This window comes from Euleptes europaea, chromosome 11 (genome assembly GCF_029931775.1).
Source record: "Euleptes europaea isolate rEulEur1 chromosome 11, rEulEur1.hap1, whole genome shotgun sequence".
NCBI classification, from domain to species: domain Eukaryota; kingdom Metazoa; phylum Chordata; class Lepidosauria; order Squamata; family Sphaerodactylidae; genus Euleptes; species Euleptes europaea.
The window spans coordinates 13,979,222-13,990,444 of NC_079322.1; the positions used below are offsets into that span (position 1 = coordinate 13,979,222).

An 11,223-nucleotide genomic window follows, 5' to 3' on the forward strand; every position below is an offset into this window, starting at 1 on the left:
GAACTTTCTTGAGCAAGAGTTCACTTCTAAACGTATGAAGATCAGTCCAGAGGTCCATCTACTCCAGCATGCTACCAGGCACAGTGGCCAACCATTTCCTCTGGTGGTCCAACAACAGTGCATAGAAGCCGAGGCCTTCCCCTGATGTTGTCTCCTGGGCACTGGGTTTCAGAGCTTCAGTACCTCTGAATGTGGAGGTTCACTTTAGACATCATGGCTAGTAGCCACTTGTAGACCTATCATCTATGGGTCTGGCTAATTCCCTTTTAAAGCCGTCTACGCCTGTGGCGTCCTTACATCCGCTGGCAGCAAATCCCACATTTTGATCACTCGTTGTGAAAAGATGCTATGAAGAGGGAATCATATTCCACATATTTATAGGAAAATTATTGAAGGGCGGGAGGAGGAAGAGGGGAGTGAGTGGCAACAGGACAAGCATTTACTCCATAAGGGAGAGGGAAAGAGCTGAGGTGTTTTTTGGCGGGGGAGGGGGGTTGAGATTTTTCTGTGGAAGAAATTCCAGAGATGAAAGGCTGTGAAGGTCAGTTGGCAGAAGAGCAGTCATCTTCTGGCATGGGCCTTTTGTTCTGTGGTGTTTAACGAGACTTCTACTGCTGTGAGGAAAAATGGCTTCTCAAAACATAATTGTAGGTAATTTGCCTGTAGGTGAAGCAAGCATGACACATGATAGTGAGTTGCACCAGGACACCATGAACATTTGAACCCATGTCTCTGGGTCCAGGCCCTGCACTCCAACCACTTCATCATTCTATGAAACTAGGGCTGTCGATGCAGTTCCATCCAACAAGAAAAACAGCCACATTTTCCCTGATTTGGCGGTTTCTACTTTGGATAGAATCAAAGTCAAAAAAGGCGGGAAAACGACGAACCGAACTCGGCAAGTTGGGGCGGATGCCGGATAAATTCGTACAAGTTCGGCGCCCCCAAAACAGCATTCTCCCGTGGCCAATCAGTGGCCAAGCTGGGTCTTCTTCTGGCCAATCAGTCGTGGATGAGTGCGTGACCCCGGCCACTGCACGGCCCGGGGAGAGAAAGAGAGACTGGGAGTGTCTGTTTGTGTGAGAGAGAGATCCCCGTGGTGTGTGTGTGTGTGCATGTGCACATTCACTGCTTTCCACGGCTCTGGGGGTGGGGCATTTTTGGAGGTAGAGGTCCCAAACTTTCGGTGTAGCTTGAGGGGACCCTTCTTGCAAGAACCCCCAAGTTTTGTAAAGATTGGTTCAGGGGGTCTCGAGATATGGGGATCGGAAGAGGTCCCCCCAAAATCAGGTGATGGGAGGTTTTGTCTTGGATTTGCTGCTCTCTAGATGCACATTACGGATCATCTGCTCCCATTCATTCCGATGGGCAGATGGGGGGACCGCATATCTCGGGACCCCCTGACCCAATCTTCACAAAACTTGGGGGTTCTTGCAAGAAGGGTCCCCTCAAGCTACACTGAACAGTTTGGGACCTCTACCTCCAAAAATGCCCCCCAGGAGCCGTGGAAAGCCATGAATGTGTTTTTCATGGCTTTATTCCAATGGGCGATTTTGGGTGGGCCTTCCGGGCCCCATATCTTGGGACCCCCTGACCCAATCTTTACAAAACCTGGGGGTTCTTGCAAGAAGGGTTCCCTCAAGCTACACTGAAAGTTTGAGACCTCTACCTCCAAAAATGTCCCCGGAGCCGTGGAAAGCCGCAAATGTGTTTTTAATGGCTTTATTCCAATGGGCGATTTGGGGGGACCCCTTCCCAGCCCCATATCTCGGGACCCCCTGACCCAATCTTTACAAAACTTGGGGGTTCTCGCAAGAAGGGTCCCCTCAAGCTACACGGAAAGTTTGAGACCTCTACCTCCAAACATCCCCCCCCTGGAGCCGCAGAAAGTTGTGAATGTGTTTTTAATGGCTTTAAATGGCCGAATTTTTTCATGAAATTCGAATTGCGTGCCGAATTCCACGGATCCGAATCGGGGGAGTTTGGACTTTGGCATTTCCCGAATAAAAACGGGCCGAATTTTGCTGGATCCGGATTTTTCCGAATTTGTTTTTCAACAGCCCTATATGAAACCATAAATGGAATTGTGAGAAAACCTTACAATAACTTTGTATTCCCCACCCCTAAGGATCCCAGCTCCGGGTTGGGAAATACCTGGAGATTTTGGGGGTGTGGAGCCTGAGGAGGGCGGGGTCTGGGGAGGGGAGGGACTTCAATGCCATCGAGTCCAATTGCCAAAGCAGCCATTTTCTCCAGGTGAACTGATCTCTATTGGCTGGGAATTCGTTGTAAAAGCAGAGTTCCAGCTACCACCTGGAGGTTGTCAAACCTATCCAGCCCTCACTTTTGAATATGATTTAGTCTTGAAGGGTGCTTCCATAACCAAGGCAGATTTCTCTCCTTTAATACCCTTGAAAGTTTCTTTTTAACACACAGTGAAAATGTAGAAATGTGGCAACTGGTTGGATTTTCTCCACACATGATACTATGGGGAATGGTGATTTCAATTGAGAGTGGGTAGTTGGGAGTCACGTGGCCACTCCAAAGAGGCAAAGCTACCACAAGATGAGGAAGAGGAAGCCAATTATCTGAATGAGCTAATCACCACAGATGTGGTACACACCACCGTTTCCTCAAAGAAGATTGGTTGAACCTAGAAACCCATCCAGTGAACAGAAGTCTGGGATGTGACCAATTAACTAGGCAACATACCAAAAAACCTCCATGCCTCATTGTCTGTTTCTTGGCTTTTATTGCCATTTCCTGATTCTTACACAGATATGTACAGAACTGAGGAGTGGTCATAATTTTGGAGAAACTCAGCTGGACAAATGGGAACTGTTATACTGCTCCAGACAAGTCAGGCCAAAAAAAAAAATGTAGGCAGAAAGAAGAAGAAGAAGAAGAGCTGGTTTTTATATGCTGATTTTCTCTACCTTTTAAAAAAGGATAATCAAACCAGCTTACAATCACCTTCTCTTCCACTCCCCACAGACATCTTGTGAGGTAGGTGGGTTTGAAAGAGCTCTAAGAGAGCTGGGACTAGCCCAAGGTCACTCAGCTGGCTTCATGTGGAGGAGTGGGGAATCAAACCCGGTTCTCCAGATTAGAGTCCACCGCTCTTAACCACTATATCACACTGGGTTACCAAACTCCAGGTGGGGCCTGGAAATCTTCCATAATTACTACTGATCTGCAGACTTCAGAGATCAGTTCCACTGGAGAAAATGGCTGCTTTGGACTCTATGGCATTATACTCTACTGAGGTCCTTCCCCTCCCCAAATCCCACTCTCCCAAGGCTCCACCCCCAAATCTGCAGGAATGTCCAAATCAGAGTTGGCAGCCCTTTAACTCCAAGGTAAACTTTTGTTAGACTATAGACAGCACATGAAAATCAGATTTGCACATTCAAATGCACCTTTACACTGTGTTCTGTATTTATGAAGAATACCTCTAGCTAATCTGGAATGGCTCTGTGTGGATAAATATGTGTATTTCCATCCATCTTGACTTGCCGATGGGATTGCACTGTCCTACCTGCTGTCCATTAGTTACAGGTGGCACCCACACTTATGCACAACTCTCTTGTGTGGATCAGGGCCAGACTGATGTTGCTTTACTGTCAATACGTTGCAGGAAGTAAACGAAATAGCGTCCAAAGCAAATGCTTTAATAATTCATCTTAAATAACATGACGAGGTCAACTTATGAAAATTTACATTCATTAAAAGATAGTACATTGTAGATTGTGTTTTCATTTCTTTAATAATATAAGACCAGTGCATATGTGTGAAAAAAACCAAACAAACATAAACAAGCTTTCTCTTATCAGTACGGTACCCTTCACATGGCATGCCCAGTAGCATGGGAACTGATTCAGTATGGTGTGATCCCATGATGCAGTGTGTGTGTGTGTGTGTGTGTGTGTGTGCGAATAACATAAGAACACAAGAACATAAGAAAAGCCATGCTGGATCAGGCCAAGGCCCTTATTGCGCTTGTGAACACTTTTGAACTCTGAGAAAAGGGAGAGGGTGCCATCACAAAATGACTGCCATGAGGTCTGAACACAAAACACTAAAAGCTTCCAAGCCAAATGGGTATTTCCTGTTTTTTAAAAAAACTGAAGATGCTGGGGATTGAACCTGGGACCTTCTGCATGTCAAGCAGATGCTGCAGCATTGAGCCACAGCCCCTCAAAACAGAGAGGGCTCTGAAACATTTCCTTCGCCAAGGAGGCAGAGGAATGCCAGGATTGGCTCTTTGCTTTGGGGAAGTGACACCATTGGTTTCCAGTGGAAGAGGAGGTTTTGCTGCCTATGCAGCCGCAGTGAGAGCTACTGAAGCCCCAAAAATCGTAAGGAAGTTTGTGTCTAAGCCAAGGTGAGACCTCACAGCTGTGACCCATGTGTGATACTCATGGAAGAGACTCCTTGGGTTTTCATCCTACTTTGTTCAAGAACCACTGTAGGGCTGCCAACTGCAGGTTGGGACGTTCGTGGATATTTGGGGGGTGGAATTTTAGGAGGGTGGGGTTTGGGGAGTGCTCCCAGTGGGTGCAAATGCGCTACAGTACACCTTCCAGAGCAACCATTTTCTGCAGGGGAACTGCTCTGTGTAGTGGAGTAGTAGTTGTAATTCTGGGAGATATCCAGGCCCCACCTGGAGGTTGGCAACCCTACCTATAAACCTCACGCCACAAGCAGGAAACACATTGGTGGGCAGTAGGGCTGTTGGGCACCATATTGGGGACTGTTGGGGAATTTCCCACAGAATTAGCAACCCTAGGGCATGCATGTGAAAGGCACATCTTCTACCACATAATTCAGATTGAGACCTCTTCCTGGCCACTGAAATGAAAAGTGAAGTGCAGCGTCAGATACAAAAGCAGCATCAGATACAAACAAAAACAAGCTTTTAAATACGAATGAGCTGTGCTCCCTTGCTTACACTCTATCCCATGGGAGGTTTCCCAAACAACATAAATACACGATACAAAATTTACGCTTGGCAAGACAATCCCCCACACCTTTGATAACAGATATAAAGTGTGCTCTCTGGAAACCATGAAAAGTGCATCTTTCGAGAGAAATAATATTAAAAAGTATTTACAGGCATCATTCTGAAGTGTTTAAGGATATAGATATATAAGTTAATAACACGGACAAAAATAAAATAAACACGTCAAATAAATAACTGCGCAGTCATAGACCAGGCAATAAGGGAGAATATAAAAGCAGCTCATATACATTAAGGACGTGAGAAGGCCCTGTTTTGCCACCATTTATCATTGTGCCTAACTTCAATAATGCAAGTAGACACAGTTTCTCAGATCCAACTACCAACAACAACGTTGCCTAAAGGCTGCGATCCCGTGCACGCTTTTGTGGAGTAAGCTCCTATTGGAAATTATGGGATTTTACTTCTGAGCAAGAATGCCTAATATTGGGCGTTAGCCCATCACATGTTTAAAGGTTTGTCAACTGAAGGGTTGTCTTGGCTCCAGAATAAGACACTTAGCTTGCAAGATCTACTTGCGAAAAATCGGCAGCACACTTGGTTTTATTCTTGTGAGTTCAGATATTGTTCACAGTCAGGGTCGCCTGTCATTTCAGGGGATCCAGGAATCCTCCTCCCATTTTTCGGATAAACACACCAGCATCCAGCAGGGTTTCCATCAAGGGAGGTTTCACACTAGGTAAATAATAAGAGATACTAATTGAGAAAACAATATTTAAAAAAAAAAAAAAACCATAAGAATAGTTAGCAATGGCTAGACTAGATGTAACCCTGACCTGGGTGGCCCAAGTTAGCCTAATCTTGTGAGATTTCAGAAGCTAAACAGGGTCAGCCCTGGTTTGTACTAGGATGGGAGACCACCGTGAGAGTCCATGTTTACTACGTAGAGGCAGGCCATGGCAAACCACCTCTGAATGTCTCTTGTCTTGAAAACCCTACAGGGTCACCATAAGTCAGCTGTGACTTGAGAACACTTTCCACCACCAGAGTATATGTTAGTTAGCTTCTTTTGAAATCACACTGGATTCCCATGGAAGGACTCAGCCCCATATTTTGCTCCCTTTGATCTAACTTCAGCTGTATTTTTTTTAAAAAAATTGTTTTTTCCCCCCTCAAAAGAATAAAGGGGGGAAATTAAAAATGGTAAGGGAAAAGTAAGGGATTACAAAAATGCTTCAATAATATTATAAGTACTGTTCAATTATACAAAGAGTATATATACCGGGTGGAAATATGCCTTTTATCCCACTTTATTCTCTAACATTCTAAGATATGATATATTTGACGTTCTTGATAAGATACCATTTTCTACATTTCTCTATTTCTATTATACAAACTTCAGCTGTAGGGTTGCCAGGCCCCTCTTTGCCACTGGTGGGAGGTTTTGGGGGCGGAGCCTGAGGAAGGCAAAATTTGGGGAGGGGAGGGACTTCAATGTCATAGACTCCAATTGCCAAAGCAGCCATTTTCTCCAGGCGAACTGATCTCTATCGGCTGGAGATCAGTTGTACTAGCGGGAGATCTCCAGCTAGTACCTGGAGGTTGGCAACCCTATTCAGCTGTATTGTTGCCAGGTAAACCTTGAGAGCAGATCAGCACTTTCCAGTTTGTCCTCTTTGCTAAAGACGACAACTTTCTTTCCCTGATGGACCACCGGCTCAGATTAAGACCCCATATCCACTCCCACCTAATGCAGCTGCTTCTTTCCTAATTTCTTTGCTCTCTTTATAGGGTGATGGAGATCAGTAGCGTGAAGAGATCCGCCCCATGACCGTTCTTACCTGCTTGCTGAAGTAAAATCCATTCTTATTACAGTTGGGCAAATAGAATCTGTAGATCTCGCCTCCGGTTCTCTGTTGAGCTTTGGCTAACTTGTCCAGAGCCCTGTAGAGTTCTTTTTGACACGGTCCCTGAAAGAACAGGATTCACAACTACTGAAGTCTTAGATCCAAAATTAAAACATAAGAATCAGTGTATGTCATTTGTGACGGAATCTGGAGCCAAAGCTAACTAAGTATAAATGTATGCCTAAGGCATATGCCCATGCTTGAAATATATGCCTTTCCACCTGAAGCAGCGTCCGTATAAAGGGGATTCCGTGGTCCCATATTACCCTTTCTCAGTTCTAAGACATGCTTCCAATTTGCATTTTGAAGACTATAATAACTAAGGAACACTTGATTGGAAGGAAAACCCATTGAAGACAGTGGGGTTTACTAATGAGTTAATATGCATAGGATTTAACAGCAGAAATTCGGAACAGTTAATGCCTGTCTGCTTCAAAGACAAATGAATCCGCTGTGAGAGAAAGATTTATTTCATTTCTAAACAGAACATAGATCTATCACACTGGTTCCCAACTGGGGGTCCGTGGACCCCCAGGGGTCCACGAGAACTAAATTAAGGTCCTCAAAACAAAGTTATAAACCCATAATAAATTAATATTTTCAATTAAAAGTTCTCTATTATATATAAAAACATATTCAAATATTATTCTAAGTTTAATGTTTAACTGCCAGTTATGATTAAAGTTTATTTTCAAATTCTCAGAATTTTTATTTTGAACCTTGGGGTCCCTGCACCGAATAAAAAAGTCCTAGTGGTCCCTGGTCAAAAAAAGGTTGGGAACCACCGATCTATCAGGTTCTCCTGTTCTGGTCAACTTGTTCACTTTCTGTTCTTTGGCGCCCTCAAGTGGTATTTTTAGCTAGGTTCCAGTCCATGTCAGCCTGCCGCAAACTTTTGTTGTAGCAGTAGCAACATCCACATTACTACTACTACTACTACTACTACTACTACTACTCCAGTTTCTACAACTGTTTGGCCCCTCTGTGGGTGATGAAAGCGACTAAAACCAGAGACAAGGCTGGGGTCTCTTTATACTCGGAGGACTCCCTCAATATCCAGTATATAAATTATTCCAAAGGAAGAAGTGGGGAAAAGACACTCCATAACTTAAAATTGCTCCAGAAGGGACAAAATATGGGGGAAAGCTGAATGCCACTGGAGTGCTCATAGACTGCTTGAGGGGGAGATTTGGAGGGAGTGGAGTGGGGTGGCATTTCCAAACAGCCACGTACCCCCCACCCCAAGCGCCAATTTCACCCGATAAAGTTTAGCAGATTATTTACATCAATACGAGTCTACTGGAAATGAAGGCTGGGGGGACTCACCTGCTCCTTCCACCTCTTAAATTCAGACAGTCTCTTTGCTTTCATGCTTTCGTAGGCGCTGATAGCATTCCACGGGACGGACTTGTCCTGGCCAACGGGAAACATCGCCTGGTAGTTGAACAGTTGGTCAGCTGTTATTTCAGAGCCTTCGGTGGGCACGTCCTCTGGTTCTGCAGAGTCTAAAAGGGACCGGAGGATACAGTTCAGCAGGGACTCACCCAGGGAAAGGTCTTGCCCCACATTTATTCCCTAAGATGTTTAAACCAGAGACAGGAGGGACCAAGTTGAGAAGTTGGAACAGACAAAACAGTTGCTGTGCTGCAGAGCTGAAGAACCTCCCTGAAGCTCCATGAAAGAACCATTGCGAAGGAAATACAAGAGAAAACATTCCTCCCATCAATGGAAAATAAGCCTCTCCAGGAAGGGCTTTGAGGAGGATGTATTGTCATGGAAGTAGTGGTTTTGCCAGCCTCCAGGTAGAGCCTGGAGATTTCCTGGAACGATAACTTGATCTCCAGACTACAGAGATCTGTCCCTCAGGAGAAACTGGGTGCTTTAGTGAGAGGACTCTAAGGCATTATACCCTGATGATATCTCTCCCCTCCCCAAACTCTGCCCTTCACCCCCAAATCTCCAGCAATATCCCATCCCAGAGTTGACAACTCACAGGAGAGGGGCTTGCACCCAGAATTCAACTTATTACATTTGGTCTATATTCAAAAACCCACACAAATTTCTAGTCCTTATAGCTGCCCAATGTGTGAATAACACCTTAAAGGCCACAGGAGTAGCTGAGCCAGGTTTTCCAGAGGTCAGAAAGGAGGGGCTTCAGTTCCCCCCCCCCCCAGGAGGATTAACAGAAGCAAAAGAAATGAAAAATAGTAAAACGTTGCAGAGCCAATTGTGCTCAACGAGATTGCCCATCCCACAAATGCATAATATTTGTAGGTTTCAGAATGCAGTTTTCCCAGTCGCAGCATTTAGGTTATGTTGGTGCAAAATGCTTTCACAAAGGCAGCAATAAAGATTACATGGCTTATTCAGGAATGTCTACCAAGTATTAGTTACCTAAAAAAATTCAAATCGCATATAAGAGCTCAGAGGCATTTTCTAAATGAAACTTGACGGAGAGCTTCCAAGTACTGCAACATAAACAACACCTCTTGACCCGTTCCTGTTTGTTACACAGCCTCCCTTGCCCTCACATATGTCCAGAGGTAATCATTTACAAAGCAGGCTCGCATGAATGGAGGAAGCAGGTTGCATGCAATTGGTCAATGATGTACAACCAACATAGATCCACACAGTCCCAAGTTCCACTGTAATCTGAAAGCATGCAACTAGCTGTTGAAGCAATGTTTCTGGCAGGGTCGGAGCTTTCGTGACCCACAGCTCCCATCTTCCGAAAGCTCCTACCCTGCCAGAAACGTTGTTAGTCTTGAAGCCACTGGACTCTTGCTCTTTGCTACCGCTGTTGACAGACTAACCCGGCTACCCATCGTGCTGAAGCAACGGGACTTGCTGCCTTTCAGATCACTGCAGGGCTCAAATATTGTACAAGGACTACAGAGCTTCGATCAGTGGCATTCCTTCAGGAGTCCCAGAAACTCCACGTGAGCGCCTGTGGCTTTGCCAGCAGTTTCCTGGTTTCCTCGGCTTTATGCACAACTGAGATGCCTCTCCAAATATCATGCGGGAGAACGACAGACAGAAAGCGTAAGAGCCACAGATTGAAGAAAATGTCCACATTATGGGCAGCGTGGGCAAGGGAAAGGACAGAATCTCTGCTGACACTGATCCCCTAACTTCCATGTGATTTTATTTATTTTGTGTTCCAGTAGGGTTGCTGCTTTAAAAACAAACCTGCCCCTTTTAACAGCAGGCTGACCTACAGAAAAAAAGAGGTTGTGGATGCGAGGAGTGCAAATTACAAGGATGTCACAGGAGCAGGCCAGGTTGCTGTTGTTGTTTTTTAAAGCACCCACCAGTATTTTAACTTTCTTACACCTCTGCCATAACATTCATATACGAATCCTATTTTGTTCAGCTGCAGAGGCAGCATTTGACTCAGGGGAATATCCTTTCCTTAAGGGGGATGCCTTATTCTGAGCCAGCCCGTTTGTCCGACACAAACAGCAGCTCTCCAAGGTCTCTGGCAGATGTCTGTCCCAGCCTGACAATCTTGCAGCCCTCGGGGACTGAACCTGCAAATTTCTACATTTCACACATGTGCGCGGGCGCGCGGGGGCACACACACACACCCGGCTTTCCTTACCACCGTCTTGTCATTGTTGCTTCTCAAGCTCAGTTTGGTGACAAGCCGATAACCCCCTAAGCTGTCTAAACATCTGTGCCTCCCCTGTGGCATTCTGCCACACAAGCCAGGAGAGACCAGCTCCTGTGGCAGATCTCGAACTCGCATCCCCACAGGCGAGGGCCCTGGAAAGAAGGACGCATAACACGGCACGGGATTTACCTGTCGCTTCCGTTGTGTCAGCAGCTGGGAGGCAGGTGCCCTGCCCGCGGAGGAGGGCCTGGAGGGGCTTGGGTTCCCCAGGGCGCACAAGGCAACGGAGTCCTTGGCCACACTGTGCCGTGTACACCCCGCAGGCCTCTCCTTGCTGGAGTGCGCAGGTGTGGCAGCAGCCGCAGCCCAGCTGGCGAGCCATTTCGGGGCAGCCGGCAGGCACCGGTGGGCACAGTGCGAGCTTCTCCTCGGTGCACGGGGCGCAGTGGAGGGCGTGGAGGCTGGCGCCAAGGAGGAAGCCCGGGCAGAGGAGGAAGAGGAGCATCTCGCAGTACAGGCCTGGAGACCACATGGTGAAGAAGGACTGCCAAGAGCCAGCTGAGCGTAGAGAAGAACACAGGCCGGTTTACTCACGTTCAGCATGCCCGGTGTTTCCAAACATGGCCCATTTATACAGTCCCTCGCCAGTCCATTAATCTTTAACCCCCCCCCCAGTTAGCTATTATCTGAGCGGGAGGGGCCGAGAAGCGTCATTTCATTGGCAGTCCACGTCCCTCCCCCCC

The 11,223-nt window shown here is 46.3% G+C and overlaps 1 protein-coding gene across 1 annotated transcript; it reads right to left on the minus strand.

The window, feature by feature from the left end:
- Positions 1-5,563: 5,563 nt before the first annotated feature.
- Positions 5,564-11,012, minus strand: IGFBP1 (insulin like growth factor binding protein 1). Its single transcript, XM_056857833.1, has 4 exons — positions 10,670-11,012; positions 8,194-8,372; positions 6,802-6,930; positions 5,564-5,695 (listed from the first exon to the last, which is right to left on the minus strand). The coding sequence occupies exons 1-4, from the start codon at positions 11,010-11,012 to the stop codon at positions 5,564-5,566; spliced, it is 783 nt and encodes a 260-aa protein (XP_056713811.1).
- Between the last annotated feature and the right edge of the window lie 211 nt (positions 11,013-11,223).

Bases quoted from the DNA above. Each gene is read 5' to 3' on its own strand.
- IGFBP1 (XM_056857833.1), bottom strand. From the start codon at position 11,012: ATGTGGTCTCCAGGCCTGTACTGCGAGATGCTCCTCTTCCTCCTCTGC. The intron at 8,373-10,669 runs GTAAATCCCGTG...GGTCCCTTTTAG, and splicing joins TGACACAACGGAAGCGACAG to ACTCTGCAGAACCAGAGGAC. The intron at 5,696-6,801 runs GTAAGAACGGTC...TTATTTACCTAG, and splicing joins GATTTTACTTCAGCAAGCAG to TGTGAAACCTCCCTTGATGG.